The sequence below is a fragment of the Mauremys mutica genome, chromosome 11, assembly GCF_020497125.1.
Source record: "Mauremys mutica isolate MM-2020 ecotype Southern chromosome 11, ASM2049712v1, whole genome shotgun sequence".
NCBI classification, from domain to species: domain Eukaryota; kingdom Metazoa; phylum Chordata; order Testudines; family Geoemydidae; genus Mauremys; species Mauremys mutica.
This window is the reverse complement of record NC_059082.1, coordinates 18,375,016-18,397,130: the sequence shown is the minus strand read 5'-3', so window position 1 is coordinate 18,397,130 and position 22,115 is coordinate 18,375,016. Positions and strand designations below refer to the sequence as shown.

The window sequence follows — 22,115 nt, the reverse complement described above, 5'->3', positions numbered from 1 at the left end:
CTTCTAAGGCTGAAACAAAAGCTGCACAATTTTAGACATAAAGCACAGTGGATGGTGCATCCCAAGAAGCTTGCAGATGAAAAGAGGCCCATACCCCCCAACCTTACCGCAGGAAAAAGATCAGAACATATTAACTCCAGAAAATGCAGCCCCAGAGCCAGTGAGGAGCATTGAGGCTCCACCAGAAAATAAGGAATGCCTTGCACCTGGGCCATGGGTCGGGCTGAAAGCATCATTGAGAATGTAATTATCTCCAGTCGTCAAAATGTAACAGAGATAACTACTGCACTGGGTAGGGTGCTACTTAGGCTGCTGGCCAGCCATGGTGCCGAGATTGCTCTTAGACAGGAAAGTACATCTTCACTCATCCTGCAGAACCAATCTTCCACAGCTGATCGGAACTCAGCAAAAATTGGCCTATTGTACATGATTTTTTTTTTTTTGGCCAAAAATGGGCCTGTTTTCTGTCAAAACTGAGCCATTTTTTGAGCAGCAACAGACCTTTTTCCAGGTCAGAATACTCATTTTGTAGTGAAGGTGGTTTCTGTCACGGCAGAACGCGGAAACTCAGTTTTACAAGTTTGATGCATTTTGTCCAAATTGTGAATAAAGTAAAATTTAGAGGGCACAAAATGTCCAAAAATGTCATGCAAAGTTCCATGAAGCTTACAATGAACTTTCCATGGCTCTATAGAACATCTAACCCTAAGCAGTCTGCAGAATCCTGCCTTTTGCCTCTAAGCAGCTCAGTTTAACCTTTAAGGACCAGTGCAGGATTTCTAATGATTCTTCCAGGAAACCTAAATGTCCCTGACTTCTCTTTTCAGCAAACTCTGGATCCCATAGATGAGGTTGCTGCTCTCATTGCTGCCACTGTCCATGATGTGGATCACCCAGGAAGAACAAACTCCTTCCTGTGCAATGCAGGGAGTGAACTAGCGATCCTGTACAATGACACCGCGGTGCTAGAGAGCCATCATGCAGCGCTGGCTTTCCAGCTCACCACACGGGATGATAAATGCAATATCTTTAAAAACATGGAGAGGTGAGTTGAAAATATGGGACATTTATCAGTCCATTAACCACAATATTCTTATTCTACATATCTTACAGCAGCATAAAGAAATGCAAGCAAACACACCAGAGGAAAATCGCAGCTTCTGGAGGGGTGGAGTTAGCCCCGTGGTAGGTTTGCTCATGAAACAATACCTACCGCGCTCTCTCATACTGCAGAGAATGCCAACATCTAAATGATATTGCTGATGATGATGATTTGTATTGCTACAGAAACTAGGAGCCGTAGGCGTGGGCCAAGACTCTGCACAAACACAGAACAAGGAGCTTACAGTGTAACTCTCGATATGAACACTTCCGCTGTTTTTATAGCATTAAAATAAGGGCGAATCTGATTGTTTGTAAATTGGTGTCAGTTCCACTTTGAAAAATCCATTTTATATCATTCGACCTCTAAGGCCAAGCAATGGTTGGCCTGTGCACGCAACTGGGTGGAAAGGGGAGCCCCTTCCCCTCAGCACACCGGACTAGTTGGCAGGTGTAATATGGCTGGCTGATGACTAAAGGGAGAGGCTGCTGCATTTTGGGGTGGGAGCATGGCCATAGCTCCACTCTCCCTGCTCACCCAGCTGTGTTAGCAAGAGAGTGATGGCGGAAGCTTGGCTGGAGCAAGACCCTCTGCTAAGTGTGCTGCCCAGAGCACCGTGGGAGGCATGTGCAGACATAGTGTCTCCTGGCAGCACTGCTGAGGAGTTGGCATCTCCTCTCCCACCCAGCACGTGCAGCCCTTAGAGAGACAAAATTGTGCCCCTAAGGTATAATTCACTGCACACCACTGTACAAAAGGAATGCATCTGTATAGCATAGATTCAGCTTACCAGCCCCTTCTCTCTGTCTCTCCCTTCCCCTACCCATCTCTGGAACACCAGTGCTCTGTAGTGTGGGGTAGCCGTGTTAGTCTGTATCCACAAAAACAACAAGGAGTCCGGTGGCACCTTAACAACTAACAGATTTATTTGGACATAAGCTTTCCTGGGTAAAAAACCTCACTTCTTCAGATGCATGGAAGAAGTGAAGTTTTTTTCACCCAAATAAATCTGTTAGTCACCAGACTCCTTGTTGGTTTAGTGCTCTATAGTATTTTTTTCAGAGGGATTCAGTTAGTTTAAGCAAGCAGCCCTCAGTGAATGAGCCCTCATGTCTAATTGTTTCCTTCTTTAAACAGGAATGAATATCGAACCCTTCGTCAAGCCATTATTGACATGGTCCTAGCAACAGAAATGACAAAGCACTTTGAGCATGTCAACAAATTTGTCAACAGCATTAATAAACCCTTGGCAGCACTAGAAGAAAATGGGGTAAGCAAAACAACAAATTCTCCCTTAATTAACAAGCAGACAAAAGGGGATTGAGGCACTCGAGCTACTGGTAACGGGCTGTACCTAGACAGTATGGTGATTGGCCCACTGGAAATACAGAGAGAGTCTTTCACCTCTAAGTCACTGGTTTGAATGCACATATGTCTAGACCGGTCATCACAGTTTTGCAAGTTAATGGGACTAATTTGGACATCACTTACGCTGCAATGTGGTGATGTTTTCCCAGAGCCAGCAGTATGTTTGGGACCCATTAACTCATCAGAGTACTTACGGGAAACAGATTTTCTTGTTAAAAATGGGATGATTCCAGAAAAACTGAATGGGTGGTAATCCAAGCACCTTTTGGCTACTAACATTTGATGACTGCGTAGTAACCTTAGTGACAGCGGTTCTCAACCGGGGGTCTGCACCCTCCTGGGGCTCCACAAGCCCTTTCAGCCTCACCACTGAAACCCGGTGCCCCGAGCCCTGCCGCTGAAACCTGGTGCCCTGAGCCCCGGCGCTGAAGCCGGCACCCCCTCCTTCCCCAGCCGGGAGAGGCGCGGGGCCGAAACTGGTGACCCCTGCCCTAGCCAGGAGCAGCGTGGGGCTGTAGGCGGATCCCTCCCAAGTCCCTAAAGCCGGGAGCAACGTGGGGCTGAAGCCAGCAACCCTCCCTTCCCCAAGTTAGGAGTAGCAGGGGGCTGAAGCCGGGAGCCCCAGGGCCACCCCCCTCCCCCCACACTGAAGCTAGGAGCTGCGCTGGGAGCCCCCCTGCCCATACACAGCCCCTAGCTACCCTGTGCCTGCACTCTGAGCTACCCCCTTGCCCGCACACAGCCCCTAGCTACCCCCTCCCTGCACTCTGAGCAGTTTTCAAACTTTTTGAACTGAGCCCCCCCTTTGAGTTATATTTTTTGATTGCGTCCCCCCGCAGCCCAGACAGGCTGGGTGGCCTCCTGAGTGAATCAGCAGGTGGAGGTGGTGCTACCTCCCTGGACAGAGCTGGCTTGAGCCCTGCCAGCCCTTGCTCCCCCCGCCCCCCCAAATAGAAGTAAAATTATGTCTCTGCCCAAGGGTCCCCCCCTACCCGGCCCAGAGCCCCACGATCTCCCCCTCCCCACCCCGACGGGGCCCTGGCGTTTTTATAGCATGTTGGGGCAGGGCTCAGCAAGAACAAGCTTGGAACCCTGCTCTATGAGATATAGTGGGGGTCTCTCTCCAGCACCCAGAGGCGATGACAAGTGTCCCTTCTGGAAACCCATCATCACAGTTGGCAGTGACTGGTATCACTGTTGGGCTTTCCTGCAAAGGGGCCAAGGACCAGGGCCGGATTCCCCATTAGGCACAGAAGGCATGTGCCTAGGGGCGCTGGCATTCTAGGGGCGCCTAATCATTTAAATGTTGCTGCTCCTGGGTCCCAGCAGGGGGCGGAGCCTGCTGAGGGGGAGACGGCCCTGTGCAGCCCTTCTGGAGCGCTCCTCACTCAGCCCGGCGGACAGAGTCACCTTCCAGTGGGGCCGGTGAGCGCGGCTGGAGGGCATGACTTGGGAGAGTGGGTCTCTGGGGGCGCTTGCGGGGGGGCTCTGGGCAGTGGGTGTCTGTGAGGGGCACTGGGAAGTTGTAGTGGGGCTGTGTGAGGGTGCTGGGCAGTTGAGGGTCTGTGGGCAGCGGGGCAGTTAAAAGTGGCGGGGTACCCCTGCTGCCCATGGACGTTAGGAGCTCCGAGACGCTGTGGGCGGTGGGGGCCCCCAGAGCTCCGAGTTGCCGTGGGCAGCAAGGTAACCCCACAGCTCCCGTTGGTGGCATCCTGCAGCTCGGAGCTGCCGCAGGCGGTGGGGTGGGGCTGGGCTCGGAGCCCCTGCACCTAGGGGCGCCCAAGGTGTAAATCTGGCCCTGCCCAGGACTGAGTGGGAACAGAGACTGAATTACATTCTTAGAGTTGGACGCTCAGAGTCAGGATATGAGCCCATCGTGGAGCAGTGTGGGGATGTGTATACTGAGCTGACCACGTGGCACGTGCTCTGCCAATAAAAGACAGCAGTTTTCAGTGCTGTCAGTCTGGCAGCAGCTGTGAGTCTTTTAAAGATTTTTTTTTTTTTTAAGAAAGTGGGCAGAAGATCTGATTGTGGCATTCAGTATCATATGGGCACAATCAGTAGCCAACTGGAATCCTGTGGACTCTACAAAATTGCCAGTTAGGAAATCGTTCTTTAAAAAACAAACACAAACAAACCAGTTTGAATAACAGCTGCAGCTAGCAGTTCTGTTGCCAGTGTAAGTGGAGTGCAATTTTGCTGGAATGGTTTTTGCAAAGAGAAGAGTTTCAAAGACTGTTCTATCAAAGTTTATACCCCAACAGCACTGCGGGCAAAGCCCCATTACAGTAGCTGAAATGATTTTAGAAGTGTTTTCCTGATGATGTCAGAGCAGTTTTTGTAAAGCTGTAGCTGTGAACTCTGTGTTGAATGATGGGGGCAGTGCTTCTGTGGCATAAGAGATTAGGGGAGGCGCAGGTCTGGTATTCACCCATATGCTGCCTGAACAGTCATGCTCTCTCTCAAGATGTTTGGAGCAAGGGGGAAGAGAGCAAGCTTTTGTCCAGTGGGAGTTATCGCTGCTCTTGGCATCCTAATGAGGCAAATGGAACTGGGTGAATTTTTAGTGTGAAGCCAAAGTCTCCTTAGGATACTGCTGTCCTGAATAAAGCAGGAAAAATGCTGGTAAATCGGTATTGTTCCCAGCCACCTTACTCCGATCAATGGTGGGCGTGATCCATTTCCCACTGAAGTCATAGAAAGACTCCTGTTGATTTCAGTGGGCATTGGATAAGGCCTTGTGTACTTAACAAGTTGACTGTCCATGAGCCATGGTGTATCAGGATGCCTGTCTCCTGCTACCAGACCCAAGAGAAGAACAAAACTAGCTCACAGATGTATCTCAAGGGGGCCAAGTTCACATATTTTTGTGTGTTTAGTTTGATCATTTCAGTAACTAAATATTTTGTAATATGGCTGCTTCTATAGATATATCACACACACACAAAGTGCATTAGAAGAACATTATTAAGGTTGCAAAGTCAAGCATTCAAAAGTTAGGAACTGCCAGAATGCCATGACATGTACAACCTGAATTCACACATGCTACCCTTTTACGCTGTGATACGGTTTTTATTTACATGATCACATACTGGTGTGGTGTTGGGTTTTTTTTTCATCCAGTGTTCCTCCACCACTTGGCTCCTGGTCCGAGACTCTTTGCTCAGCCAGTCCCAATTCTCCCCTCCCCGTGCATCCCGTCTCCTCATAAGATTTATCGTCCCTCTCTGCCCACTTCTTTTCACTCACTCACTGGTTCTCAGTCCCAGGGCTTGGCTACACTTGCGAGTTAGAGCGCATTAAAGCAACCCTGGGCGCCCTAGCTCACTACCCGTCCACACTGGCAAGGCACGTAGAGCGCTCTGACTCCAGGGCTAGAGTGCTCCTGGTATGTCACCTCAACGAGAAGATTAATAGTTGGTGTGCATTGGCTGAAACACCCGGGCATCAGTGTGAACGAGGTGTTGCATTACTGTGCTCTGATCGGCCTCCAGAAACGTCCCATAATCCCCTTAAGTCAAGTGGCCACTCTTGTCATTGTTTTGGAATCACTGCAGGCATGCCGATATGCCCTTTGAAAGCTCCATTTCTGACAGCCAGCATGCTTATCTGCTCCGAGACAAAGCAACCATTACTGTGGAATACTGTGTGTGAGAAAGAGCGAGAGAGAGAGAGGCGGGTGGGAGAGGGAGGTCTGTTGCTGTCTGAACTTACAAGACAGCATGCTGACATGCTCTCAGCCCCCCAAAACCCACCCTCTCTCCCCCCACATACACACAACACACTCCCTGTCACATTCCACCCCACTCCCCCCATTTGAAAAGCACGTTGCAGCCACTTGCATGCTGGGATAGCTACCACAATGCACTGCTCTCTGTGGCCATTGCAAGAGCTGCAAATGTGGCCATGCCAGTGCGCTGTCAGCTGTTAGTGTGGACAGACTACAGTGCTTTCCCTGCTGTGCTCTACATCTGCAAGTGCAGCCATGCCCCCAGTCTCCTTGCCCAACCAGTTCCAATGTCCTCTGCCCTCCCGTAGCTCCCAGTCCCACTCTCCTCGTTAAGCGAGTCCCAGTCTCCCCCATGAACTCCCCGTCCCAGTTCCCCTCTCCGTCAACCTGCAGTCCCCAAGCACAAACACCCTGGATCTTGTCCCAGCATAACCCTCCTACCCCATCCCAGATCTGGCTCTTGTCCACTCTGCATTTGAATCATGCAGCTTTCTCCTCCGCACGGCCCAGCAGCGGTGAGGAGTGGGGGTGTCATTGATAGCAGTGGAGGGGCAGCTCCCTGCTGTCAGTTCTGGACTTGGACTTGGCATGGCCCAGAGCAGCCAGGAACTTCAATTACAAGGAATGACTGCTCAGCCCCAGGCTGGAGCAAGATCAGAGTAGATGGAATCTTTAAGCAATTAAGCTGTGAAGAGCTAGCAAGTCTCTACTGAGCTTGTGTGAACTGTGATTTTTTTTCAAATGCTTACAACTTGGCCAAATTTGGGTGGATCTTCACAGAGACAGCAAAGGCATATCCTTGACTCAAAGGCCACCTGCCGAATTTCAAATCCCTGCTCCAAAGCGTGAGGGCACTAGAGCTTCTCAAACAAAAGGTTTCCAGAATTTTTGAATATTAGCAAAACCAACATTTTTCCTTTACCTTGTTTTTAGAAATGGCTAAAATTTTACAAAACATTTCAGCCTGAAGTATACACCAGCTAGGGAATATTTTAGACCAAACGATTAAAGTTTGGCAAAGTTACAAGCAACTGAAAACACAGGGTCTTACAATAGATAGTGTCAGGCAATCTTAATAATGGGCAGCAGTACCAGCCCAGGCTAAAATTATATTTTTAAACTATCAAATGGTCTCTCTTTCATTTTGCCGTTTTTGTAATTTTAGTAATTTATGTTTTGCACACTGTTTTTGATAAATTATATTTTACTTAAGAACTACAGTAAGAAATAATCAAACTCTCTTTAATTGTTTTATTGGGAAAATGCTGATAGATATTTTAATGGACATATATGGCCAGTAAAACCGATAGAGAATTTTTAGGCTAAAAACCAGTCTATTGAATTCCAGGAATTTAATGAACGTGTAAAAATAACTTCCATAGACTTTACGGCCAGAAGGGGCCATGGCGATCATATAGTGTGAGTTCTTGCACATTGCAGGCCAGAGAAACTCGCCCACTCACTGCTGTAATAGACCCAGAACCTCTCAGAGTTATAGAAGTCAAAACAGTCAAAACCTTTGATAAAAGAAGCATCAAGCTGCAAAACACACTTCTGCAAATTGTTGTACAGCACAGACTTGATACTGAATATTATTTTGTTTCTCCAATAAAAGGGGTTGTTAACATGTTTTGGGTAATTGCAGGGTATTTTTGGATAATAAAGGTAATTATAGTAAGTGCTTGGAACATAGGGATCCTTTGGACACTACAAATAAAAAGATAAAGAATTTTTAAAATAATAACACAACCCCCAAGTGGATGTTAAATAAACACCTGTGAAATATAAGCCAGGCCCTTTAGCTGTTAGGCTACACAACGTCCAGGTGTTAAATTAGCTTAGCATCCATGAATGCAACAGAAATGTAATGAGGTTAAGGGCTAGTCTGAGGCTTTCAAGCTGCTCTGAGAAAGGGAAGTGTAGCGCACAGCTGCACGGTCCCGGGAGCAGACCAATGTACAAATGGACTCAACTGTCACAATTTCTCCTGGGCTGCTGCTCCTTTGCTCTGAGAAGGAGTAAAGTACTTCACAGCTTGCTCCTTCCTGTGAGCAGGGGCGGCTCCAGGCACCAGCACGCCAAGCGCGTGCCTGGGGCGGCAAGCCACGGGGGGCGCTCTGCCGGTTGCCGCAAGGGCGGCAAGCAGGTTGCCTTCGGCAGCATGCCTGCGGAGGGTCCGCTGGTCCCGCGGCTTCGGCGGACCTCCCGCAGGCATGCCGCCGAATCCCCGGGACCGGGGACCTCCCGCAGGCAAGCCGCCGAAGGCAGCCTGCCTGCCGTGCTTGGGGTGGCAAAATACCTAGAGCCACCCCTGCCTGTGAGCCTCGCCCGCCCGGCAGCAGGGAGGGCAGAACTAGAGCCCCGCTTCACTCACTGCTTCTGCAGCAACAGTCACAGTCTGAGCCGGGAAGAAAGTTCTCTGGGTTGGAGGTAGGGGCTGACAATATCACACTCATCTGTGAGATCAAATGGCAGCAGTGACAAGCCCTACACACGTACAGGTTAGACTGGACTCAAACCAAGTCTAAATGCTGCCCTGGCTTACATCCTGCACAGCCCCATTGATTTCAGGGGCAAAACCTGTGCCAAAGGGCAGGGCCGGCTGTATGACCTACGGGGCCCAATTGGAATACTCGGCAGCGGTCCGGGGCTTCGACAGCACTTCGGCGGCGGGGGGTCCACTCCGGGTTTTCTGTGGCACCGATGAACCCTCTGCCACCGAAATGCCACCGAAGACCCCTGGAGTTGGACCCCCCCACCACCGAAATGCCGCTGAAGACCCCCGGAGCGGGGCCCCCTTAGGCAAGGGGCCCGATTCCTGGAAATCGGGTGAATCAGCTTAAAGCCGGCCCTGCCAAAGGGTCTGGTTTCATTCCTAGCAGTGTGACCTGCATGTACATTTTCTGGAGAAAAATAGGGCTTAATTTGCTGTTTGACTTAAATAATCAAATCCAAGTGTTTCCCTCATTTGAGCTGTGCATTTCTCCAAACTTGCAGACTCCTGTAAAAATGTTTGCGATGTCTGAGTGCGTAAAACCACTCATTTGCAGGGCTTGTTATTGGCAGGACACTCCACTCCAGCAGATCTTCCCTCGAGTTTGGTCCTGTATTTGGTAGCAATGGCAGCGTGCTTCTCTGAGCTTGGCTTTGGATCACAGCTGTGAGTCGATGGAGTGTTTGTTGGCAAGCTGCCATCTGTTTGTTCCATATGGGACAGTTCCCCCTGTTTAGTCCTTGCCGTATGTATTTGTTCAATGGGCCATGATGGGAAGTTGTTAGGTTTGCTCCTTGTCTTCTTTTGTGTCATAAACTGACAAAATCCATCCCAGCTCCAGCATCCTTTATCCTCCTATTTCCCTTCATGAGGTCACCTAAGGCCTGGTCTACACTAGGACTTTAATTCGAATTTAGCAGCGTTAATTCGAACTAACCGCTCAACCGTCCACACCAGGAAGCCATTTAATTCGAACTAGAGGGCTCTTTAGTTCGAATTTGGTACTCCACCCCGACAGGTGGAGTAACGCTAAATTCGACATGGCTAGCTCGAATTAGGCTAGGTGTGGATGCAAATCGAACTTAGTAGCTCCGGGAGCTATCCCACAGTGCACCACTCTGTTGACGCTCTGGACAGCAGTCCGAGCTTGGATTCTCTGACCAGCCACACAGGAAATGACCCGGGAAAATTTGAATTCATTTTCCTGTCTGGGCACTTTGAATCTGACGTCCTGGCTGGACATCGGGGCGAGCTCCGCAGCACCTGCAACGATGCAGAGCTCTCCAGCAGAGGAGTCCGGCCAATCCAAGAATAGAAAGTCCCCAGCATGGACAGACCGGGAAGTCCTGGATCTGATCGGTGTGTGGGGCGAGGAGTCTGTGCTGTCGGAGCTGCGCTCCAGCAAGCGGAATGCAAAGACCTTCGAGAAGGTCTCCAAAGCAATGATAGAGAAAGGATACAGCCGGGATGCAATGCAGTGCCGCGTGAAAATCAAGGACCTGAGACAAGGCTACCAAAAAGTCAGAGCGGCAAACGGACGCTCCGGAGCCCAGCCCCAGACATGCCGCTTCTACGAGGCACTGCATGCCATTCTAGGTGGGTCTGCCACCACTGCCCCACCAGTGACCGTGGACTCAGTGGATGGCATAGTGAACCTGGACAGTTCCTCCTCGATGTTCGCCGATGGGGGAGATGAGGAAGGGTCTGTGGAGGACGGCGCAGGCGACAACGAACACAAAACCGCTTTCCCTGACAGCCAGGATCTCTTCATCACCCTCACAGAGATCCCCTACCAACCCTCCCCGGCCGTTAACCCGGACTCTGAATCAGGGGAAGGATCAGGCGGTAAGTGCTAGAAACATGTAAACATTTATTTTGTATAAAACAGGTATAAAAAAATAGAAATACTATATATAAAATTTTCAATGAAAAACTATATGAAAAATAGGTCCACACATATAGGGATTGAACAATAATCCTCCAGGGACAATTCAAGAAAGGTCTCATTTAGGTCCTCGAAAAGCCTCCGCAGGAGGTTCCTGGGGAGAGGTGCCTTGTTGGGTGCTCCGTGGAAGCACACTCTTCCGTGCCAGGACATCCTTATGTAGATGGGAATCATCGCCTCCACAAGCATGGCCGCATATGGTCCTGGTCTCTGCAGGGCTTCCCTTAGCATCCGCTCTTTGTGACTCCGAGGGACCCGCATCATGGTGATCTCGTTCATGAAATGCTGCATCTAATTAGGGCAATTAGTGTATTGTTACAGTTGTGAATGGTTGACTTTTACTTTGCATAACAATGACCCTCGCTTAACAGCCACGTGTTGTAGGCCACATAGGAAAAGCATACATTGATCTTTCCCGTGCACTGGCGGGAGTGTCTGGAAAAGGGTCAGAGTATATGATTTCCAGATTGCCTTTAGCGGGAGGGCACAGCTATCCATTAACTGATAAGCAGAATGTACTGTAAGGCTTACCAGGACTGTCTGCTAGACGGATTCAGCTGTCTCTCCCCATTGTCCGCTCTCCTGTGCAATGCCGCAGCCAATGAGAGCGTATTCCGAAATCTCGATCTTGGCCCGAGATCTCGTGAGACTTGTTGCCCTGTATGGTCTTGTTCAGAGAAACTGACTAGACTGTGTTCACTGTTCGCAAACATGTATCTGTTCAAGGAAATCACTTACTTTTCCCATCACACAGCTTCGGCTCTTTCCCGGACTGCCCCGGCATCCCCCTCGCAGAGGTTGGCGCAGATTAGGCGGCGAAAGAAAAAGACTCGGGACGAGATGTTCGCGGAACTGATGGCCTGCTCCAGAGCCGAGGCGGCAGAGCAGACACAGTGGAGGGAGACCCTATGTCAACAGCATCGCACACACATCGAACGGGAGGATAGGTGGCGGCAGGAAGACCAGCAGGCGACTCAAACGCTGCTTGGGCTAATGAGGGAGCAAACGGACACGCTCCGGCGCCTTGTTGATGTTCTGCAGGACCGCAGGCAGGAGGACAGAGCCCCCCTGCAGTGTATCTGCAACCGCCCTCCCCCGCCAAGAAGTCCTGCCCCCCCTCACCCAAAAGTACAAGACGGAGGGGCGGTAGGGGCCGTGAGAACTGTCACTGCACCACTGCATAGCGCTAATGTACCACACACCTCTCACGCTATACATTTGTAGAAGTGCTTCCCTTACAGGCTCACCCAGTCCCAAATCCAAGTTTCATCCCCCCACTGTGTATTAGATTATTAAAAGCTGTTTGCTGTTATTCACTGTTTCGGTCACGTCTTTCGTGTCAGAGGATTTTTTTTTGTATGGGGGGTGGGAGGGGATTTATAATTGCACGATATAGCCTACATTACCAGGGTACAGACTTGGGGGCATGATCAACTGCAGGGCACACACACACTGCAGTCAGTAGGCACCAGGGTCACTCTGTGTGGTGTATGCTGCCCCGTGTCATTCTGTGATGTGTATGCTTGTCCAGGGTCCTAGCGCCTGCCACCCCCTTAATGTTAAGGCACGCTGCCCTTACCATGCACTTCCACCGTAGCAACGAGCCTCTCCGCTGCCCTGAGCCCCAGCAAGAGCCCTCATCCACGGACAGATACTCACCCTTCCCCCACACCCCTCACCCCTTCCTACGCCCAAACCCGCAGCCCACTGCCGTCATCCAAACCCCTATCCAAAGAAGGCACCACTCGCCCCTTCCTGCAAACCCACCCCTTCCTGCAATCCCTCCCCTTGATGCACAACCACTTGCAACCGTCCCCCACCCCAGAGACCTATGTAGGAGCAGGAGGATGTCATTCCTCTATGGAACAAGCGGTCTGTACATCAGTGCACACCGTGCCCAGCACAGTATGCGTCCATGTTTCAGCAACTGAACAGAAATGCGAAGTAAAACAAAGATTTATTAATAATGAGTGTAACAATTAATTTGATTTAAAACGTGCTTTGGAAGTGGGGGAAACTTGGAGAACGGGGTATGTAACCGCAGATCGAAATCGACACATACAGACACAGGCCCAGGGTCAGTTTCTCTTGAAAGCAAGTGGAGAGTCATAGGTTACCCTGCTCTCCGAGGAAACTAGCTTTCAAAGCCTCCCGGATACACAGCGCTTCCCGCTGGGATATTCTCTCGGCACGGGTGTCTGGCTGAGCGTAAACTGCAGCCAGGCGATTTGCCTCAACCTCCCATCCGGACAAAAAGGTCTCGCCCTTGCTCTCACAGAGATTGTGGAGCACACAGCAAGCAGCAATAACTACGGGGATATTCTTTTCGCTGATGTCCGAGCGAGTCAGTAAGCTCCGCCATCTCCCCTTGAGACGTCCGAAAGCACACTCCACCACCATTCTGCACTTGCTCAGCCGGTAGTTGAAGAGTTCCTTCTCTCTGTCCAAGGCGCCTGTATAGGGCTTCATGAGCCAGGGCATTAGCGGGTAGGCTGGGTCCCCGAGGATCACTGTAGGCATCTGCACATCCCCAACCGTTACTTTGTGGTCCGGGAAGAAAGTACCTGCCTGGAGGCGTCTAAACAGACCAGAGTTCCTGAACACACGCGCGTCATGAACCTTGCCCGCCCACCCAACGAAGATGTTGGTAAAACGTCCCCTATGGTCTACCAGTGCTTGCAGCACCATAGAAAAGTAGCCCTTTCGGTTAATGTACTCGCTGGCCTGGTGGGCTGGTGCCAGGATAGGGATGTGAGTCCCATCTATAGCCCCACCGCAGTTTGGGAATCCCATCGCGGCGAAGCCATCTATGATGTCCTGGACGTTTCCGAGAGTCACTACCTTTGAGAGAAGTTGCTCAACGATTGCGTGGGCTACTTCAATCACAGCAACCCCCACGGTAGGTTTGCCCACGCCAAAGTGGTTCGCTACTGACCGGTAGCTGTCTGGCGTTGCAAGTTTCCAGAGGGCTATGGCCACTCGCTTCTGCACACTCAGGGCTGCTCGCATCCGGGTGTCCTGGCGCTTCAGGGCAGGGGACAGCAAGTCACAGTTCAAGGAAAGTGCCCTTACGCATCCTGAAGTTTCGCAGCCACTGTGATTCATCCCAGACCTGCAGCACTATGCGGTCCCACCAGTCCGTGCTTGTTTCCCGGGCCCAGAATCGCCGTTCCACACCATGAACTTGACCCATTGCCACCATGATCTCCACGGCGCGGCGTACCCTGCTTTGTGACAGGTCTGTGCCACTCTGTGAATTCCTGTCCTCACCGCGCTGCCGGAGCCTCCTCGCCCAATTTCTCAGCAGCTGACTGTGGAAGAGGTGGACGATAAGGTGCGAGGAGTTGACAACGGCCATAAGTGCAGCGATGATCGCAGCGGGCTCCATGCTCGCAGTGCTGTGGCGTATGCGCTGTAACTGACAAGAGAAGGGCGCGAACAGATTTCCCGCCGGAGCTTTCAGGGAGGGAGGGCGTGATTGACGGTTCAATGATGACAGTTACCCAAAACCACCCTCGACACATTTTTCCCCCCAGCAGGCATTGGGGGCTCTACCCAGCATTCCAATGGGCAGCGGGGACTGTGGGAACTGTGGGATAGCTTCCCACAGTGCACCGCTTCCAAAGTCGACGCCAGCCCCGTTACTGTGGACTCAGAAATTCGAATTAGTGTATTTACTGTGGATACACAAATTCGACTTCATAAGGTCGAATCCACAAATTCGACTTAAGTAGATTCGAAATAGTCTTGTAGTGTAGACAAGGCCTAAGCTTGTGACAGGAAGCCTAGATCTGGCCAGTAGAGACCACCCCTGTGCTCTCAGCAGGACGCTGGAACTAAGCTCTGAGTAGAACCATAGCTTTGGTTTGGACAGGTTCCAGTTCATAGAAGCAGAAATCCTTTCTCAGCTCCTGGAGATGTAGTTATTGATCTCTGCTGTCATTTACGGAATGATCTCTAATCATTTTCAGCAGTTAAACATTTTTTTTAAAGCGCCAGTGTCTAATTTGCTTTTGTTGTGGTTTATCAGTGTGGCCCTGCAGGAAGAATTCCCTGTAATTAACAATGTGCACTAGGAAAAGATCAGAACAGTGGGAAATTCAGATTCCACCCTGGCTGACCTCAATCCGGTGTTTACTTTTGTGCAGTGGAGCGTGGAATTCTGCCTTGTTGGTACCTCTTCTACAAATAGATGTAGGAGCTGGCTGCATTATTAGTGTTGCAATTGTCACGATTACCGTAATGCTAGAAGGCCCAGGAGTGCACCAGAACCCCATTGTGCTAGGCACTGTGCAGACATAGAACAAAAGATGGTCCCTGCTCCAGAGAGCTCACAATCGAAATACAAGGTAAGAGATAGCAGATGGATGCAGACAGACAGGGAAGTACAAGGAAGCGATATTGGTCAGCATGATAAGCTATGGTCTTAGCACACTAGCAGCCTAACCATTGTCAAGTTTTTGTAGGCATCTGAGAAAAGGAGAAAATTAAGAAGGGATGTGAAGGCAGATGTGCTACCGTGCTTCACATCTGCATTTCTCACAAAGGGCCTCATGCAGCTCCAACTGAGGTCAATGGCAGTTTTTCCACTCACTTCAGCAGGGGTTGGAGTGGGCTCAGAGTACAGATAGGTCAGTGAAGGAACAGCTGAAGTGACTACTCCATATTCAGTAGCCACACTTTGTGTTTAAAGACCAGTGGAGATCAAACGAGGGCAAGGTACAAAATTGGGGAAACAGAACAAAAGCTTGTTTCCTGGGAGACGTGTTGGACAAGTGAATCTGACTCGGGCCTGGGAACTAAGATAGCTGGGTTCTATTCTCAGTTCTGCTACTGACCTGCTGTGTCACCTTGGGCAAGTCACTTCACCTTTCCGAGCCTTAATTTCCCCAGCTATCAATGGGAAATACTGTGACTTCCCTTCCTTTGTGAAGCACTTGGAGATTTATGCATGGGAAGTGATAGCTAAATGTTAAATATTATGATTATTATTGATGGCACACATTTTAATCCATTATCCAGAGCTAATCCAGGGTACATCTACACTGCAAAAAATAAAAAAGACCCACAGCAGTGAGTCTCAGAGCCTGAGTTAACTGACAAGGACTAGCTTTACAGGGCTAAAAATAGCAGTGTAGATTCAGGCTCCAGACAAAGCCTGAATGTCTACACTGCTATTTTTAGCCCAGCAGTGCCAGCCCAAGTCAGTTGACCTGGGCTCTGAGACTCACTGCTGCGGGTATTTTTTTGAAGTGTATTCATACCATCAGGCAACATTCTGTTAGGTGGAGTTTTAGGCATCTCAGCCTTGATTCCCTACCCCTAGAAACAATTTTAATCAGAGCTCCATAGTAAAGGTAGCTTCGGCCCCAGCTCATAAAAGGCCAACCCAGTCTTGCCACTCCCAACTGTGTGAACTGTCCCACATAGTGCAGGCTGGGGTCCAAATATAGCCATATATTCTAAACAAGTGTCCCTTTGCCACTCTCCGTAACTGCATAGGATAAAGCTCATCAAACGCAGGTGTTTTTAATGAATTTATCTGATAGTGATGAAATAAAAAAAACAGTTAATTTGCATTATAAGCCAAGCAAGTCAGGCACTGTAGGGAGGGGGCGGATGGAAAACCAGGTGCATGGGATGGGAAGAGGGAGCTGGCCCTGGGAGCAGTACAGCTGTCACAGTAGTTTGTACTCATGATAATGAGACCTGCTAGCACTGACCGGACATGCATCGAGTCCCAGCCTTTTCCTGAACAGGAATGGAGTGTTTGCGCCACTGCTAACATGTAACTCAGTATATTTTGTGGGGTTTTTTCAATTATCATCTTAATCCTGCAATGGAAAATTATATACATCTATCTGTGTAGTTACATGGCCTTTGTACTATCTGCACATTAATGAATTTATCCTCACAGCACTCCTGAGATGGGAATGGAGCCACAGAGAGACTCAGTGACTTACCCAAGCTCACACTAGGTCTGTGACAGCGCCAGGAATGGAATCTAGAGCTCCAGAGTCCCAATCCAGTGCCTTAACCACACAACCATCCTTCCTCTTGATTTGATGCATTTGAGCACCTGGAATTGTCTTCAGTGAAGCATGCAAGGAATGCAGGACTGGGTCCCTGCGGGATACACTGGAAACATTCCCGAAGTAGAAAATGTTTTAATGTCTGTTTACAGAAAATGCTGATTTGTTGTTTTTAATTTTGAAATGTTGCAGAGTAATAATGGTGATGGAGATTCAGTCAAAAACGTTCTCACGTCTCCTGAAAATCGCATACTTATCAAACGTATGTTGATAAAGTGCGCTGACATTTCCAATCCATGCAGACCCCTGGAGCAGTGCATTGAATGGGCCGGTCGCATCTCTGAGGAGTACTTTGCACAGGTAAGATAGCTGGAGAAGACTAAAAATTCTACCTGAGCACTTCTTTTGATAGGATGGGAGGAATCAGCAAACGGACTCTGCTTATATCCAACCAAGATCTTAAGGCTACACTATTAATTTGTTTATATTTTATATTAGTTGCTCATCATCAATATACATGTGAACATATGGAAGCTGGCTGCACTGCAGTGTAATCTGAAAAAAATTAAGTTTCTAGAGTGTTCAATTTGCAATTTGTTTTGCCTAAAAATGCACTCCATTCACGGCCTGTGGAGGAAAAGGGCCTTATGTATAGCTCTCTCGCATGGATATGATGATAGAGTACTAGTGTTAGTGAGGGAGAACATAAGGAGACAGCAAGGAATAAAGTCATGTTGGAGCAAGCCCCTAGGGGGCTGAGGTTTTGGTGGGGATTGCTTGGTCTTCTACCATTACAGATCATGGCCAAATTCTGAATTTAGGCCTGTATTCCTCAGAAGTAAAAGAAATGTTTTGTAAGATATTTTCCTGCCCTCTGGTAAGTTTGAAACTTCATTTCTGGTGGAGACAGGCAATTATGGAGCATCTTTAGCTCCAAAACAGTCATAGCTTTAAAAAAAAGTTTCAAAGTGCCACAAAACTAACTTTGTTTGTAGATCTGGAAGGTGGTAAATGTGTCACTTTGTGGGAGCCAATAGGGAGCATTGTTCAGTGTTCTGATGCTCCTGAACATATACATGATTAGCTCAAGTCTGTTCACACTATGTCACTCCTTTTATTAAGCATCTGAATGCACCAGTTGGTGGCCAAAAGTCTGCTGCTAGTGGGAGTTCACTGGTATAATGTGTCAGCCAAATAATCACAAAATCGTTTCTTTGCAGACTGATGAAGAAAAGAGACAGAGTTTACCTGTGGTGATGCCTGTTTTTGACAGAAATACTTGTAGCATCCCCAAATCCCAAATATCCTTCATTGATTACTTCATCACGGATATGTTTGATGCATGGGATGGTAAGCAAGCTTCTATAATATATTTTGTATCATAAGCCTTTGAGGGTACTATGAGATAAAAGTGCTGCATTGTGACTCCAAATGGGGAAAAAAATGGAAATTTGCTACATTTCACGTAAACCCGATAGCTTAATTCATGCTAACATGTATTTTAACATTCCTATGAATAATTCTTATGACTTCATTTAATAGGTGAACTTCAGGCAAAATTTAGTTTCTTCTTAGTTATTAAATGACTAGCTAGCTTTCCATATAGGAACAAAGCATGTTAAGTGAGCTCACTTTGTTACCATACTATGCATATTCACCTGGGCCACATATTTTTTTAATTTTTTTTAACAATTTTCTAATGCTTGAAAATGCTATAGAAAAAACAGGTTGAATTCCTTTTGAGAACGGCTTACAGTATATCAACCATTTCTTCTCCATTGCTGTCATTAGTGATTACAAGTAGGCAGAATTGTGACACACTCATAAATGGCAAATCAGCTGTGCACGTAACTGGAATTTTATCAAGCATAATAGTTACAGTCACAGTATCTATGTCCTTGATAGAAAACTGGTGCCTTCCTGATTGCAATACAATTGCTAAATATACTTATAGTATTCTTGTAACTCTCCTGGGAAGATGTAGAAGACAAGAACCATTTCAAGTATCAGTATAACAGATTTAAACCATCCCACTTAATACAGTTCCTCCTGTATTTCAAATTATATTTAAGCAAGTAGAATCATGGAACCATTTCGGTTCTGCTGGCTAACTACGTTGTGTCCTTTCTTTCCTAGCATTTGCAGACCTACCAAATTTGATGCAGCATCTGGACAATAACTTTAAATATTGGAAAGGTCTAGATGACAAGAAGCTACGGAGCCTTCGACCACCACCTGAATAGCAATTAGGCCACAGCGTGTAACTTACCTGTCCAGATGCATTTATACTCAAGCTCACTTTTGTTCATGTGATTTCAAATTAGTTTTGATCCCTTCAGTATTACAGTAAGGCTAACCCATGTGCTTGTGGACCTTTCACATTCAAGAGAACATGAGGTCAGCAGCTGACTCCTGCAAACTGCCGTGTATGGACTCAAATGAAGTGAACTTATCAAGCTGAATTACACTGGATTGCTGCAGTACCTGTACTGAAGAGGGTCTATTAGTGAACATAATTTTGCATTATCTTCATACCAGTATGTGAAGCTTGAAGATATCCTCCTGAAAAGGGGTGTCCTATAGAAGATTTTGCTTAGTCCTCAAATCTGCAAGTGAAGGAGAAGTATCTGTTAATAGTGACTCACAGCTTTTATGAGAAAGCTCCTTGCTTTTTATAAGCACTTAAGAACAGTTACATATACCAGTCGGACATTTAAAATGCAACTCTTCATGAAGGAGTTTTTGATCTATGAAAAATAGATGTACTCTATTTTTTCACATCACAGAAGGTGCAATCATTCACTTCTGAGCACTACTGAAAGTGAGTTCTCTTAAAGAAATTTAGTAGCAAATGTAAAAAATAACACAAGAATTTTTTGAAGTTGATCGTTAGCATCTATTATTAAAATATGTTTTATTTATTTTGTTAGATGTTCAATATTTTCTATGAATTTATAAATACTTAAAAGCCAAAGCCAACTTTAGATGCATTACAAATTTACATGATTCATACTCATCAATATACATTTAATTGATGTACAGACCTTTTATTTTCATAATGCAAATACAAAATACTATACAATGACACATTTTTATTGCACTGTAAGGATAGATGTGTATGTTTAAATATTGTCTGATTTTATGTTAATTAAAATAAGTTTTATTAAAAGGTCTCACTGGAGAGTAGTAAAATAAACAAGAAATGCATACTGTATAAGCACCAGAACTCCAGCAGTTCTCTCTCACTCCCTGCTGGTGACCACAAGATCTTCCCAAGGTTGCTACTCTTGGTAAAAAATAATAATAATAAGTTGGGATGTTCATTTTATTTTTCTTCCCTGTAATTTTCTAATTAAATTCCCTATCAAAAGTCTGCCTTATTTTATACAGTATTTCTACAAAGCATTCCACCGCATAGATTAGGGGGTGTAAAACAAAATATTTAATGAATTTCAACATTTTATAGCCAATGTATTTTCCTCTTCAGTGGAAAAAAAAAAAAAGAAAATCTTTAATTCCAGAAGTTTGTAAAGGTTGTATACCTTCACCATTTGAATGAAACATTCACAGCAAACACCAGAAAATAATAAAATGTATATTTTAAGAAGTGTCAAAGTTCTAGCAATTTTATTTGAAACATTTTCTTTTTTTTCTTTTTTTTTTAATTTGCACACTATCAGATAGATATGTGAAATTAAACAATTTCTTTTAAAAGTATCACTTGCTGGGTTTTTATTTGTGCTTTGTTTTGTCTTTGGCTTGCCAGCTAGAGTCAGAACTTGCCATCGAGAACTGAGAGTCTGAGCTGTGCCCGTCACAGCTTTCTGAGAACACATGTTGTGCACATTAGTTGCTCTGCCCCTATAGAGGACGGCTCGTCCCCTGTTCTGGGTGCTCACTTGGGCAATCGAAGACCCAGGTTCAGTTCTGCTAGGGTTTGTTTTGAAGGGCTGAAGGTGACGTGGAGCTGTCTGCTGAGATGCTATGAGCAATAGAGCTAGTATGATATCGGTGTGTTGTAGTGTAGCTATTATCTGTGAAAGCAAGGGTGAGGTGTTGAATATGCCAAGGAGACAGCAGGACTTGCAGCAATTTATGCCCAGGCAGACAGCCAAGCTTTGGTACCGGAGGCTGTGACTTACATCAATACAGTCTGCAGTGGGCACGTAGCCCAAACCGGTGTTCAGTCGGCGGAGGGTGGCAGGGTGCCTTTTGATCCTGATGCTGGATATAGGATATATTGCTGAATGGCTGTTGCTGTTGATGGTTGGTTTAAGATGCTGTAGTTGCCTATTTCAGGTGAGGAAGGGTAACAGGTGGGTAGAATTGGCCTGAAACACTCCATTAGCAGGTGTTCATCTGGCAGGAAAGGGTTGATCAGGTTCTGATGACTCAGCCAGCTCCTACCCTGCCAGAGGTAATGGAGGCAGGAGTGGTGCTGGAGAGCGTGGGCTGAGCAGTCCAGAGGGTGGCATCCTGGGAGCAGCCAGCCCTGAGCGGGAGGGATTTGAGCTGAATTTCGTTACATTACTGATGACTTTGTGTTTTAGTTACTACAGTCACTGCCCAGGGAGGGGGTGAGATTTGACCCTGCCGGTGGGCTCTATTTTGGAACAGGTTGGGAAAGGCTCCTGCTCACATATGCTTTTGAGGTGGGATATTTTGAGCTGCAGAGAAGTATAAAGGGGGATCTGGCTCAGTGTTCCAATCACATCATACACCCCTTTGTGTCTTGCCGTGCCCCCGCCCTCATCGAACACAAAGGTCCTGGTCTTTGCCTTTAAGGCCCTTTGCCAGTTAGCTCCATCCTACCTAAGACATATTAACTTATTGAACCATTGTTCTTGATGTCCCACATTGTCCTGTGCCATCCCACATGCATGAGGAAAACCCACATCAACATTGATAGCACCTCCACCTTGTTCTCTGTTAAATCCCACCTTAAAACCTGCCTTTGCTGTGATGCCTACAGGTCACTACCCTCGGGCACTGGCTAGGCCAGGGAATAGCTGTGACTTCTTCGAGTGATTGCTCCTATGCATTCCAGTTAGGTGTGCGCGCCGTGCGTGCACGGCTCTTCGGAAGATTTTTACCCTAGCAACTCCGGCGGGCCGGCTGGGCGCCCCCTGGAGTGGCGCCGCTATAGCGCAGGATATATACCCCAGCCGGCCCGTCCGCTCCTCAGTTCCTTCTTTCCGCCCGTGACGGCCGTTGGAACAGTGGAGCACAGCTCAGCTGACCTCCACTTCCCTAGCTACTTGTAGTTTTCTCTCGTTCTGTTTATAGTTGTAGTTAACTCTGTTTGTTTGTAGAATAGTATAGTGTATTTATTTTACAGGGGTTGGGGTTTATCCCCTTCCCCTCACCCGGGGCCGGGTCCGATGCCCGGTCCACAGGGTTTTCTAATGCTCGGCCGGCCACAAGCCGCTGCTGACAAGAGATCT

The 22,115-nt window shown here is 47.6% G+C and overlaps 1 protein-coding gene across 2 annotated transcripts in view; it reads left to right on the top strand.

Annotated features, from left to right (window-relative positions):
• The window catches only part of PDE8A (phosphodiesterase 8A), a 206,053-nt gene extending 185,665 nt beyond the window's left edge, over nucleotides 1-20,388 (top strand). For both annotated transcript variants that reach the window (XM_044980092.1, XM_044980093.1), the window contains exons 18-22: nucleotides 828-1,045; nucleotides 2,240-2,372; nucleotides 16,864-17,031; nucleotides 17,892-18,021; nucleotides 18,808-20,388. In XM_044980092.1, coding sequence (XP_044836027.1) covers nucleotides 828-1,045; nucleotides 2,240-2,372; nucleotides 16,864-17,031; nucleotides 17,892-18,021; nucleotides 18,808-18,914 — 756 coding nt within the window. In that variant the 3' untranslated portion in view covers nucleotides 18,915-20,388. The remainder of the gene's footprint in view (nucleotides 1-827; nucleotides 1,046-2,239; nucleotides 2,373-16,863; nucleotides 17,032-17,891; nucleotides 18,022-18,807) is intronic.
• Nucleotides 20,389-22,115: the final 1,727 nt, after the last annotated feature.